This window comes from Tetrao urogallus (genome assembly GCF_951394365.1).
Source record: "Tetrao urogallus genome assembly, chromosome: 1".
Classification (NCBI taxonomy): domain Eukaryota; kingdom Metazoa; phylum Chordata; class Aves; order Galliformes; family Phasianidae; genus Tetrao; species Tetrao urogallus.
In genome coordinates, this window is record NC_136813.1 from 148711037 (window position 1) to 148724879 (window position 13843).

Consider the following 13843-nt stretch of genomic DNA (forward strand, 5'->3'; position numbering starts at 1 on the left):
ACTTTTTAATTAATGTTCTGTCAGACATCTTTTAACAAAGTCATTAAAGGTACTGGCTTTTTTGGAACCAAAATAGCATTAAATGAATAGCAAAGAAACTACTAAAACTGCTCAGACTTTCCTGCCTTAAGGACTTAAGTGAGACACTTAGTGAGACTTTTGTTGCTGCCCCTCCGAGTGATAACTTCTAGTGGGAAACTTCACTGAAAGGAATTTTTCTCTAGTTCAGATTACTCTGTCCCTTCCATTCACTCCAAAATATAATCAGTCTCCTGTGACAGTTGTGCCTGAATGAATGGAGATTTTCTCAGAAAAGGTTTTAATAGGAAGAGGGGGTATCTGGTACTCATTCAAGCTATTCTCTTGCAATGAAACCCTTTGTTTTCATTGCTTTTTGGGATAACGTTTTTAGTCATAAAAGTCCGTATCCTGCATAGTGATTTAGCAGTTCATACTGACATCTGATCTTGACTTCTTGCTGCCAGAGCTAGGAAAAAGGCAGTGGCAGATGCAGCTTTCAATAGTGTCCGGCTCTGCAGGTGCTGGTTCCTACACACTGACTTCCACCAATCTTCTGTGTGGGCACGGTCATTGCTAAACGTTGTTATAGCACCATTCTAATTGGTATTCTGCACATTTTTTCTTCTTTGCATCTGCAGAAGAAATTTGGAATAGCAGCACCAGTCCTGGTGGTGTGCACATGTGGCCCGTTATTTGTTGCTACCATTCTGACAATATCATCCCAAGCACATGTGAGAGAGTAATGGAGGGAAGTTCATGAATCTTCTCACCTGCAATAGAATATTGTGTCCTAAAACTTCAGTGCAGGAGCGAGCAGTGTCTTACACTAGGACTATGAGTGTAGTCTTAGTCTTACACTAAGAGCTAAGGGTCCAGTCTCCCTTCAATTCCAACAGCCATGACCAGTCCATCAAGGGCTGAATACCTTCCAGCCCTGTCCTTCATGAAGGTTTTCAAATGCAGCTAATGCCATGCTCATAGTTAACAGACACCTCTGTTAACTCTCATTAAGCCCTTAATTTTTCAGAGCAGCTGCATTTCCTCTTACTCTGATTTATTTCTTCTTGATACATTAACTCCAGCTCCTAAATTTTCACTTTTATATTCCTGGTCTTTGGCCAAAAAAAAAATCCTGCGGCAGTAGCTTCCTTTTCCCTTTCCTGGAAAAGGGTGTGCTCCCTCGATTTGGTTTGATTGGATGAAGTTAGCTGAATGCATCGATCTCACTTATTTACAAAGGTGGGGAACTTTGGGGGAGGATTTTTGCCTTTATCTGATTGGGACACTGCAATCCAGCCAGACATCGCTCTCCAGGCTGCCGTGTGTGAATGTAAGGCTGCTTCACTGCAGCTGCTTTCAGGCGAGGAATAATCTGAGGAGGAAACATGCTAAGATACACAGTGCATGTCCGAGGAGAATGGCTGGCAGTGCCATGCCCACATGGCACGAACACAGTTGGATGGCTGGGAAAGGAGGCTGTGAGGAGGTACATGAAGAACAAACCTGATAACGGCGGATTTACCTCAGTGGAAGAAGTGAAGTTTTTTGTTCGGAGGTGCAAGGGTCTCGGCTTGCTGGATCTTGATGATACAGTGGAGGATGCCCTGGAGGACAACGAGTTTGTTGAAGTTGGTAAGCGAAACCTTAGGTGATGTGTGACAGAACGATTGCGTTGCTGCCTGAGTGGGCAGCTGCGCTCTAATTCATCTGAAGTTGTATCTGAGACAGTGTCAAAGATTTGTATGGAAAAACAACCAAATGCAACCTTTGTTAGTAAGAACTATTTAAGGTTTAGAAGTTACGGGATGCTGTGTACAATCATCTGTGTCAGATGTTATGTACTGTTGATGATTGGGGTATGGAGCATGTCCAGGTGTTGGACTGTCCTGTTTTCATCTTTGAAGTACATAAAATAAACTACATGAATGCTAATTATTGTCATGGAGGCATACAAACATGTCTGGTGCTGACAACTGCAAGTTATATTACTTAAGGTTATGTACTGTAATTAATAACATATTCATCTATATGTAGAATATGGTTAGATTCTGTTCCTATTCACTTTGCATCTATCTCTTCTAGTTATAGAAGGAGATATAATGTCTCCAGACTTCATACCATCTCAGCCAGAAGGAGTTCATTTGTATCCTTTTTTTGAATCTTCTTTGAATATTTTATATTTCCAGATACACAGTTTTCTAGATTTCCACATTCTTGAAGTGTTCCTTCATTCTTAATACATTTTGCCAGCTCCAATCAAACAGACACTACTGCATGTAACAACCCTTTTGCCCTTCATTTTCCTTTACAGAACTTTCAGATATAGCAAATATCGAGAACCAGAACAGGTAGGAATGGCCAACGATTGCCCAGCTCAGTAATGATCTGCTTATCAGAGCTTGTTGAGAGTTCAACCACTGCAGTATTCATGACACTGGTGCCTGTCAGTTCTGCTGGGCCTAGAAACATGTATTATAGTTTCCTTATTATGTTTTTGCTATGATGTTCTTGTCTTACGGATGAGAGTATGCACGAGCTTCTCATCATTGCTGAGCTCTGCCTGTTTGTTTTGTTCTGTAACTCTGATCATTAATGTTATGTGTATATGTATTGCAAACTAAAAGGTTTCTCGGTGTAGTATATCTCTTTAGATGGCAACAGCTTAACAACACAGGACTTGGTCAACTTAGGAAAAGGGCTCTACAAGATAAAGGTAAGACTTCTGAACAAATGTGGCTATAAATTACATGTTTATCTTCCTACAATAAGAAATTACATGAGGATACATAAATTAATGTTCAAAATGCACATTTTCTAGCTCACCCCTGAAGCTGAAGCCAAAGTCAAGCAATCGCGAGAAGTGATTGAAAGGATTGTAAAGGAACAGACAGGTGAAGAGTCTCACCTCTATTAATTGTTTTTGTCAGTCACTTTGAAAACTTTGTCTCCTTAACCAGGCATGTATGGTTCTTGCAGTTGTTTATGGAATCACCACAGGGTTTGGGAAGTTTGCCAGAACTGTCATTCCAAACAGCAAACTGATGTAAGTTACGTATGCAGCTTTCTCCCTCCTTTCCTTTGGGGAAAGAAAGAAGACAAAGCACTGCAGAGAAGCATGTTGCACACTGCGTACTGCTTATTCATCTGTGGCTAGACGAGAGGGGGCTGCTTTGCTGTTTCTGTTTTGTGCAAAACAGAAATTGCCTTTGAAAGAGCTTCTTGTGTAACTCTTTTATTTTCTGTAGGGAGCTTCAAATGAACTTGGTTCGCTCGCATTCTGCAGGTAATGGGAAATTGCTCAGTATTTTCCCTTTTTGTGCAGTTGATAGCAGATCAATAACTGAGCCCACTGCTGTTTCAGGTGTGGGGAAACCTTTAACCCCAGAGAGGTCCCGCATGCTGCTAGGACTGAGGATCAATGTCCTAGCAAAAGGCTACAGTGGAATATCCCTAGAAACCCTCCAGCAAGTTATTGAAGCATTTAATGGTAAAAAGATGTTTACAGAAAGATCACGAAAATCGTTTGTTGTTGTTATGTTTATGTTTTCTGTTTTCATGTTCTTGTATGCTTCATTTATTTTTAACCGTTTCTTTAAAGGATGGGCTCAATGAGTCAAGCTGTGGGTGTTGTTCTGTTGTTCTCTTGACTTGGTAGTTGTGAGGAACCAGGGCTCAGTCCTCTACAAGCTCGTGGGTAGAGGCTTTATGGAAGAACTTGGGTGTGAGCAGAAATGTCAGGAAAGGTTAGCGACTAAGCTGATCAGCTCAAGATTAAGCAGAAAGCTTCTGGCAGAAGCAGGAGCTGAACCTGGATAATGTAGATTCACTACATATAGTAGATAATCACCAGATAATGCTGGTTCACACCGAGCTTTAATGCCTGCTGAGGCATTCTAATATGATAGTTGTGACCAAAGAGCTTCTCCTCTTCCTGTGCAGGACTTATCTTTGGGATAAACAGGGACTCTTATTGAGAGGGCTCGGCACTGTACATGAGTTCAACTTCCCTTTTTTTTAGCAAAACCTGTAGAATGGAAGATTGCTCTAATGCTGCGACACATCTGTGACAACAGAACCATGTTTATAAATGTGAGGCCTGAAGAATACAAGGCTTTATACTGCTTAGCACTTCAAAAGAAAAGAAATAGGATGGTCTCTTCCATCCTTTTCCCTGGATTTCCTGGGTCTCTTCATTTCACATAATCATAGAATCATTAAGGTTGGAAAAGACCTCTAAGATCATCAGGTCCAACCGTGAGCACCACCATGTCCACTAAGCCATGTCTTGAGCAGAATCCTGGAATCATGAAGGCTGGAAAAGACCTTCAAGGTCATTAAATTCACACAGTCATTGTGATTGAGGCAGGGAAAAATGCTTTGGAGATGGTTTCTAGAAGTTACTCAATGTTTAGTGGGCTGAGAAATGAACTTAGAGCTTTGACTGGTGGTAAGGCTGTGATGGGGATCTGAGAAGAGTGACATTTTGATGGTGCCATATGCTTATAGATGCTATCACCACTAGCCATGGTCCTCTCACTTCTAACAGAGCTGAATTCAAAAGGGAATCAATCTCTTTATAAACTGCAACTAGTCTGGGAGTAGGCAACAAATCTCTCTGCAAGAAGAGTAGTCCTATTTGTGCCACTGACCACAGCCATTAATTACAGAGTATAACTGTGACCACCTACTTTCTGGCTTCACTGTTTTCCAAGGAATAACTGCATCAAGGGGAAGCTCTAACAGGAGCTGTATTTGTTTTATTTCTAGCTTCCTGCCTGCCTTATATCCCTGAGAAGGGAACAGTTGGAGCCAGCGGAGACTTGGCCCCCCTCTCTCATCTTGCGTTGGGATTAGCAGGAGAGGGAAAGATGTGGTCCCCAAAGAGTGGCTGGGCTGATGCTAAATATGTAAGATTTAAGAGTATTTGGATTTTCTGTACTGGGTTTAACTGGGACTAGGTTGTGTTTAGCAGCTCATCCTCTACCTTAAGGAGGGTAGATCGATGAGAATGGGACAACTGGCTTGTGTCCCTGGAGCAGAAATGAATGCGCAGCATGTCCAAAGAAATACCATGTTATGTTATCACCGTTCAAAATACTGCAGTGACACCATTTAGAGGTGGGCAGGATGTGATACCAGCTGTGAAGAGCTATCAGTACATCTTCAACTCCATAAACATCAACACTGTTCCAACAAACCCAAGGTCAATTCAAAACTGCAAGGAGTAACTGGAGATTTATTGAAAGCAGGAATTTATCAGTAACATTTCTAGTGCACTTATAACGGCTTTAGGCAGATACACAGATTTGCACATTCAATTTTAGAATGATTAACAAGGGTCACAGGGAAACTTTACAGTACCCTCCTTTAAAGCAAGATGCCTTACAATGGAATTTTTTTTAATGAATTAATTGTTATCCTATCACAGTACATCAGCAGATTGATCTGGTGTTGAACACCTCCAAAGCTAGGTTCTCTCATATCTTTCATGGTAATTTGCTCTTTCAAACACATCAGTCCTATCTGTAAATATTTGAACACCAGATTTATTTGTAGATTGATAACTGTATCATCACAGTAGGCTGTAGAAGTAGTAAGATAGGGAGGAAGGAGGCTAGCATGTCCTGGACCTCCCATTTTCTGAAGTAAGAGACACCTCAACTCACTCTTTTATGAACCTATGTCAGGCAGAGCTATCATCACAAGGTGTTTCCAGCCTTCTCTCCTATTACTCTTTCCCACCAGATAATACATGGTAGACGTTAATGGGCTGTGTCAACATCTCATAGTAGTGTTCCTACTGCCTTCTTTTAATGATATTGGGAAATGAAGTGCTAGTTTAGAAGCCCAAAAATGCTGTTCCTTATTTAGCTCAGAAGAAAAATTAGTCTAAATTTTTTGTAACATAAAGCTTTTTTTTCGTCCTCCGCTTGGGGATTTTTTTTATTTTTTTATTTTTTGTATTAATGTACAGAAACAGTTAAGCTTTCAAAGTTTGGGGTATTGGATTACTGAAATATATATATATATGCATAACTCTTCATTGAACTCCTTCACAGGTCCTCGAAGCCCATGGTCTGAAACCAATTACCTTGAAACCAAAAGAGGTAATAAAGGGTAATGTCAGCTGTTGAAAAGCAAGTTTAGTCAATCACTAGTTGCTTTATACTTGCAACTAAAGCCTGACATGAGCCAACAGTCATTTTAGATGAAGCTTCAGAAAGGTATTTGAAGTCAGCCACAGGGAGGGATGCCAGAGGCTCCATTCACCAGCAGAGCTTATGGCAGCATTTCCATTGCAGCTCCCATGTGTGGGATTCAGTACAACCACAGCTAAACTGTGACTGTAAGGCTTCTAGCCAGCAGACAGATAAGTCCCATCCTGCCTCCTGCCCCCATTTCATTGCCAGTGATAGAATCCAGTCCTTTTGCAAGCAGTAACTGTAATGGGTCTGTACTTCCAATGCTCCTGACCAGCAGTGGAAGTTATTGCAGTAGCAATACCAATAGTTGTAGCAGATGTATTCCTTGCAGCACTGCTGCAGATCTGTCCTGGTTGCCAGCCAGCAGTTCACTTTGTTGTCAAAACCTACAGGTCTTGTATTCACATCTGTCCTCATTTTACAGCCTAGGCTTTGTGATTTGTTACAAATGTGAATTTACACACAGGTTTGTATTGCATCCTTAGAGAAGATAGCTCCTACTAGTGGGTTATTCTGAATTCTGAAGGCTTTTGCTATGGATGATTTTAGAAAAAATGCATACATTCACTTTTAAAATATACCTTATGATGTTTAGTGTGCAGCCACTAGTAGTAACATGAGTGGATTATGCTGTACTTGATAAAGTACTGTCTCAAATGGGATTTACCTCTCCTAGTGTCACCCCCTTGACTTGAAATCAGTCCCAGATGTGGTGTTTAGATTGTCTGTGTGGTGACTGAAGAGGGACAGCCATCTTCCAAAAAACACTTCATCTCATCTCAGAACAGCTAAGAAGTCCTCTGAAGGCACCTCTCTGCCCTTGGACTGAAGCTAAAGTTCATGTGACAGACCTGAACCACACTGAAGGTGGCTTCTAGGTGGTTAAAATCAAGTGAGATTAACCTCACTTCAAGTAACAAGTTTGCCTGGGAACAGTGCAGATTTGAGGTGGAGTTCTCTGGTATGGGGCCTCAGAAGCCCCCAAGTTGTAAAATAACAAGAACAGTAGCAGCAGGAAGCCAAATCCAGTATTTCCTACAGGCAGACAGAAGACTCTCATGTTTGTTTAGAGCAAAGCTGTACTTTAAGGGCACTCAACAAATCTTTCAAAGCAGTTAAAATTTTTAATTCTGTTTCAACTCTCCATTTCCTTGTTATGACTGTTTTTGCACACCCCATGATCCTAACTTCTTTGGTTTAATGACTTAAAAAAAAGAAAGAAAAAAAAAAAATCCACTTCCAAAGCACTTGGAAAAGGCTTTTCATTTTAACTTTGAAGTAGCATGAACTAAACCTCCTTCTTGAAACCACTGGAATTCCAAGGGCGTCTATAATGACTTAGCGGGCTCATGAACACTGACAATTTGTGTAGCAAAGATACTTGGTCAAGTTGTTCTTATGATTTTCTTCAGGACAATCCAGGGAGCTCAGCAAAGGTCTTCAAATAACTTATGTGAGAAAGAGAATCATCTTAGAGATGGGGAGTGATCGCAGCATGTGGACTTGGTTAACATCTGTTCTCTCTTTGAAGGGTCTGGCTCTCATCAATGGGACACAAATGATCACCTCGCTGGGCTGCGAAGCAGTTGAAAGAGCCAGCGCCATTGCTAGGCAAGCAGACATAGTGGCTGCCCTTACACTTGAAGTCCTGAAGGGTACAACTAAGGCCTTTGATACTGGTGGGTGCTGAGCTTTTCTCTGTTTGCTGGCAGACACTGGAGAGAGGCAAAGCCAAACAGTCTCATTTGTTTTGCTAGACATCCATGCTGTGCGTCCACACCGAGGGCAGGCTGAAGTGGCATTTCGGTTCAGGTCCCTTCTGGATTCTGACCATCATCCATCAGAAATAGCAGGTAAATAATGTCAGCCTTCACTGTGCCAGGTTGCATAGGCAGGCTGGGTCTTACAACTGTAGTACATTTGCTTTTGTGTGAGGAATATTTGGTTTTTATCCTCTTATTCTTCCTAGAGAGCCACCGATTTTGTGACCGAGTTCAGGACGCATACACAATGCGCTGCTGCCCTCAGGTAAAAATCAACTTTCATTTCCTTTCCTACCAGTAGAAAAAATGATATCAGAGTTCCCTCCTCAGAAATACAGTCACCTGTGCATTTTGTCTGACTCTGCTAGAGGAAGAGATGTTATTTTTCTTCTCCCTTACTTCAGAGTTCCTATTAATTGTTGATGTGTAATTTGCTGATCCCCTGCACACATCTGTGTTTGGATCTGAAAAAGACCCAGCTCTGGAAGCAGAGGGAAGGTGCTGGTTCCCCCATGTGCAGCTGTTGTAGTATTTCTTTTGTACTGATGCTAAGACCTTGAACTGGGGAAAGGTGTTTCTGGTAGGACACAGAGTGACAAAATGTTTGTGTATTTGTTGAGTCTCAAACATGCTGGATGAACTCAATGCCCTGAGTTTTAACATGTGCAAAATTATTAAATCAGTGGAATTACCAGCTAATTAGCTGGTTAATAAGACTTCTCATTTTCTGTGGGGGATTTTAAAATAACTTTCCCCTAATAACACTTATGCCACTGATGAAGTATCTTATCTTCCAGTTAGGATGAACAAACACAAACAACTGAAGAATGACTTATTTAGTGCTACTGCCATCATAACAGAAAACCAAGTCTTCAGGTGTCTAGGGTGGGTAGTGTCCCACAGCAGCACTGATTTTAAGAGCAAATCCAAGGTTGTCTTGAAGTGTGGAGGTAGAGACTGGGACAGTGGGAAAGAGAGCACCTGCAACTGGGTCAGCACCACCACCAAGGTGAAATAAGTGCAGACACTCAGCGCAGATACTATGTCTTTTCTTCCAGGTCCACGGAGTAGTAAATGATACAATTGCTTTTGTGAAGGACATCATGACAACTGAAATCAATAGTGCCACGGACAACCCTGTATCTTTATATGATTTTATTTCTTTGCACACTCTTGTCTGTCCTTTTTTATCTGTTGGTTGTTTCTTTGGGTTTTTTTGTTTGTTTGTTTGTTTGTTTGACTTTTTCCTAAGTAATTATTTGCATATGAGGCAAAAAAGAAAGTTCTATAGACTTCAATCAGTAGCTATCACTAGCTGCCATCAGTGCATGCAGGTGTGTTTTGAAGGCAAGGAAACCACTTGTGATTTCAGCTTAGTGCACATTAAAGATGTACAAGACAGTACTCTATATGCATATGTTGAATATGTAGAATGATGGGGCTTAGCAATCAAATGGACTTGGATGGATGGTGGCTTGCCATATGAAACATCTGGTGGTGCAGCATTAGTGAGACCTGCAATCCAGGACAAGATTTGTGCTCCATCAAGGAAGGCAGACAAAATGTGTGTGATCAGTAGGCCTCCTCGTGGTTCAGCAAGGCTCGGTCCTTCTCAGCACTATAAAGATGCTCTAACATCCCACTGTGAGCTGCCAAGCAGTGCTGCTTGTTACCTAATGCTCTACCTGCCTCAGAGAGAATGCACCAAGCAGCTCTGCTAGGATCCAAATACGTGTTTCTATACAACCCCAGTAATTCCACTCCCTAACTGAACACTTGTCTTCATCCAGTCCATTTGAAAAAACACATCAAAACTGTCCACAGGTTTGGAGAACTGAGACTGGGTAATACAGTGTATCTGCAAATAAAAGCCTACTAGTCGAAATATTCCTTCAGATAAGGAAGATGGCATATCTGTCATGTAAGCTCCATTCATTTATGTTTGTGCCTTAATTTCTCCTTCAAGATGGTGTTTGCTGAAAGAGCAGAGACCATTTCTGGAGGAAATTTTCACGGTGAATACCCTGCAAAGGTAATTAAGCATATGGAGAAAAAAGACATCTTTGTTTCTGTTTAATTTTCCTGTCGTCTGATTGAATGAGGAGATCTTTTATAGGCTTTGGACTACTTGGCAATCGGCGTGCACGAACTCGCTGCAATTAGTGAAAGAAGAATTGAGAGGCTCTGCAACCCCTCGCTCAGCGAACTGCCAGCATTTTTAGTCACCGAAGGAGGTCTGAACTCCGGCTTCATGATTGCTCACTGCACAGCAGCTGCCCTGGGTGAGTGCTTAAGCAATATCAACAGAGCAAACCAAAGACCAGTTTATATTGAAGTAGTTGTAATTTCACAGTTGTCAAGGGATCTGCTCCTGTTTTCCTTCTCTTTTCCACATGCTTTGAGCTGGCTGGGTGTGATGTCTGAGCATTCGGTGCAGCTGCAATTATTTCAGCTCGGGGTTTTTTTGTTCTCCACTGCTCCATGAGAGCACTTACTGCTCTGAGGTGGACTTTGGGAGTGCTTGCATCTTGATGGGCTTGGCAGAGAGCACTCAGATGTTGCCAACCCATGAGCTCCAGCTGAAATTAGTGAGAGTTATGCAACCAGCAGCCTGCACATTGGCTCAAACAGGGCTGTAAAACTCACAATAAATGCTGCAGGTAACACATACAACTGTCCGAGCCACTCTGCATAACCCAGAGCCTCTGCCTGAATAGGGTTGGTCTCTAAATGGGAGAACCTTTATGCCTAGATTCTCACAGGGACACCGCTTGTCTCAAAGCCAGGCTGAATTGCTTGGTGTCTCCAACCAATGGCCAGGTGTTTACAGCAGTATCAAACTACAGCTTGGAGAGATTGGATTTCCCAGGGCAGAGTGTTGGAGGAACAAGCCAAAAATAAGCACTAGTACATTTTTCCTCTTGTACTCAGGACTAAAGCAACAACAAACGTGCTGGCCTGTGGGACATTAGAGTTCACAGGGAGTCCACATGAAGACAAACATGCTGTAAGCGGATGGTAAATTGCAAGTGGGGAATGCAAACAACCAGGAATAGAGGTCACTGGAGTAGATAAATACCTTGCAGAAAACTAGTCAGTCTGAGCTACACCCAAAGACTGGTATTGGTGGCCTTTTTCAAAAGCAATGGCAGTTTGCAAGGTGTTCCTTACAAAGTACTCAGCTATAACATTGATGCATTCTCCGAAAAGAAGTGAAGGTTGGACTCTCCTACAGACTGTGGTAGTGGATGGGCCCTTTTTTCCAGGCTGGCCAATGCTTCTGGTGTCATTATCTGTTCTGCCCTACATTTCCTCATGGGGTTTTTGCAGTTTCGGAGAACAAAGCCTTGTGCCACCCCTCCTCTGTGGATTCTCTGTCCACCAGTGCTGCTACGGAGGACCACGTGTCCATGGGAGGATGGTCTGCGAGAAAAGCACTGAGAGTCATTGAGCATGTGGAACAAGGTAACATTAAAATGCTGATTTCCAGATAGACCTTGTGCACATAACCAGATCAAGATATTAGTGCCATTCTATTCAGATGTTGTTCAGGGGGAAAAAAAAAAGAAAAAAGAAAAAAAAAAGGCTTAATTCACTAGAAATAACTTTTAAAATGTTTTATTAAGTATATACTTTCACAAACAGTTGGATCTTTAGACAGAGATGAGGTAAACCCAGGGCTGTGTTTCTTATGAAAGAAAACTGCTAATACAGGCTTCTCAGCAAAACTTTCCTCCCTTGGTTGGAACAACAGCTTGCTCTCTTGCTTTTTTATTCTTTTATTTATTCATTTGGCAGAGGATGTGCTTGGATAGAGTTGTAACTCTTAGTGGAAGTACACAGTAATACACAGCACACAAACACTGCACTCATTTGCCCATACATGTGAGTGCTCTGGGCTGTGCAGATCACAGCAGCTACACCAAATACCACGGAGAGACTGGTGAAGGAAGCCTCGCCTTGAGCTGTGCCTGCTGAATGTCTCTCCCGCTGCTGTGATTTCTAGTTCTGGCCATAGAGCTGCTCGCCGCTTGCCAGGGCATTGAATTCTTACGCCCCCTGAAGACGACCACCCCATTGGAGAAGGTCTACGACCTCGTGCGCTCGGTGGTGAGGTAAGATCAGATAAATGCCTCAGGTGGGGGTCACCCACTGTTTCAGAGGTCCACTGCTGGTGGTTAATGTTTGGCCAACTCATTGCAGGCCTTGGATGAAGGACCGTTTCATGGCCCCGGACATCGAAGCCGCTCAGAGGCTGCTGGTGGAGCAGAAGGCGAGTGCTGGCTTCTGGCAGGTCGGTGTGGCCTGGCCATAGGGGCAGCTGCAGCTCCGCTCAGGACATGCCCCTCACTACGCTCACTGCTGGAGCCAGAGGCAGTGCTCCTGTGCCAGGGAAGGGGGGACTCTCTCTGGGCACTGATCCCCATTCAAAGGGGCTGCATGAGCTCCCCAGCCGGGAGGCTCCTGGGCATGGTAAGGGGACAGGGGTGAGGGAACAGCAGCAGCCAAAGGTGCTAACCCAGGCCAAGTGTTTGCACAGCTGTGGGACTGTAGAATCTCTCTTATTTGTTTGTAAAACGTAACAAAACAATTCTGGAGACTAACCAAATGGAAGACCCAGTCTCTCCACTGTAAAGCTTTTGATCTGCAGCTGTCTTGCTGTCCTTAAAGACGAGAAAAAGGAAACTGTAGAACTCTCTCCTTTTCTGCCTTGAACAGCAGCCACCACCCCCTTCCCTTTCTCTTTGGCCATGTCAGCTGCCATTTGTTTCCTTGGCCCTCTCATGACCCAGTGATGTGGTAACAAATAGCAGTGATCCTCTCCCAGGTGTTACACACTGAGCATTAACCTGGCCACAAGACATGATGCGACTTTTTCATCTCACATCCTTTCACCTTGTCCTCCCAGAGCTGTATCTTTCTCTATCCCCTCTCAACTCCATCCTCATGCTCTTCTCCAACCCTCACTCTGGCTGCTCTGCTGTTTCTGCTGATCACCTACCTACCACCAATCCATGCAGGTCGGTAATTCTCACCTACATCCCACTAACTTTCCCACAGGGTTTCCTGAAGTTGTGTGCTGATGTCTGACCAAGTATGAATTTTATTTATTTATTTATTTGCTTCTCACTCCCCTGTTTCACTCTCTGATTTCACAGGTGTGGGAGGTAGCTGAACCTTACATTGAAAAATATAGGAGAGAACACATCCCTGAATCCAGACCTGGTTCACCAACAGCCTTCTCCCTGGGATCGCTGGAAAGGAAAGTGCACAATGGCCACAACCACAGGCATCACAACGAACTGTAACAATCGCTCTCCTCAGATACAGAGCAGACCCAGGGCCTGGCCTGAGTGTGGCTGTTTCACCAAAATTCAACATGGTTTCTTCAGGTGGCCCAAAGGAACCGCTTGTCTCACTCGGGAGCACATAGCAGCAGTAAAGAAACGGCTGCCCTGTTCTTTCCCATGGGATAGACAGCTTGGTCATTATAGTATGGATCTCATTAAACACCCTGAGCTTTCAAACACAAAACATTCAGAGTCCTGCTGAAATCAGTGGATATTTTACTCAGTGCCTTCTGTATTTTTGTCAGCTCTTCGCTTGTATTCTCTGTATCTCTGCCAATGATACTGAACAGCTGAGACTTGTTATTCTCACTTCTTTTTCTTTCTTTTTTTTTCCTTTGGAAAACTGCTGCAGTACTCTCCATTCTGCCATGAGCAAAATTATCTCAGCGCTTAACCCTTTTCCCCTTTGTCCCTCCAGCACTGTGCACATGTTATGTAAAGCATACAGATTCTTGTATAACAAAAGCATTTTGGAGACAGGTGGTTCACAAATCAAAAGAGTTCT

General features: G+C 43.0%; 1 protein-coding gene across 1 annotated transcript; it reads left to right on the forward strand.

The window, feature by feature from the left end:
- Nucleotides 1–1406: 1406 nt before the first annotated feature.
- HAL (histidine ammonia-lyase) lies at nucleotides 1407–13296 on the forward strand (the record flags this gene model as incomplete). Its single annotated transcript, XM_079549053.1, has 20 exons — nucleotides 1407–1653; nucleotides 2104–2164; nucleotides 2342–2369; nucleotides 2660–2734; nucleotides 2840–2912; nucleotides 2998–3064; nucleotides 3267–3304; nucleotides 3383–3508; nucleotides 4789–4928; nucleotides 6081–6128; nucleotides 7756–7903; nucleotides 7982–8077; nucleotides 8194–8252; nucleotides 9046–9126; nucleotides 9954–10019; nucleotides 10104–10269; nucleotides 11318–11452; nucleotides 11994–12102; nucleotides 12191–12260; nucleotides 13147–13296. The coding sequence occupies 20 exons, from the start codon at nucleotides 1407–1409 to the stop codon at nucleotides 13294–13296; spliced, it is 1983 nt and encodes a 660-aa protein (XP_079405179.1).
- Between the last annotated feature and the right edge of the window lie 547 nt (nucleotides 13297–13843).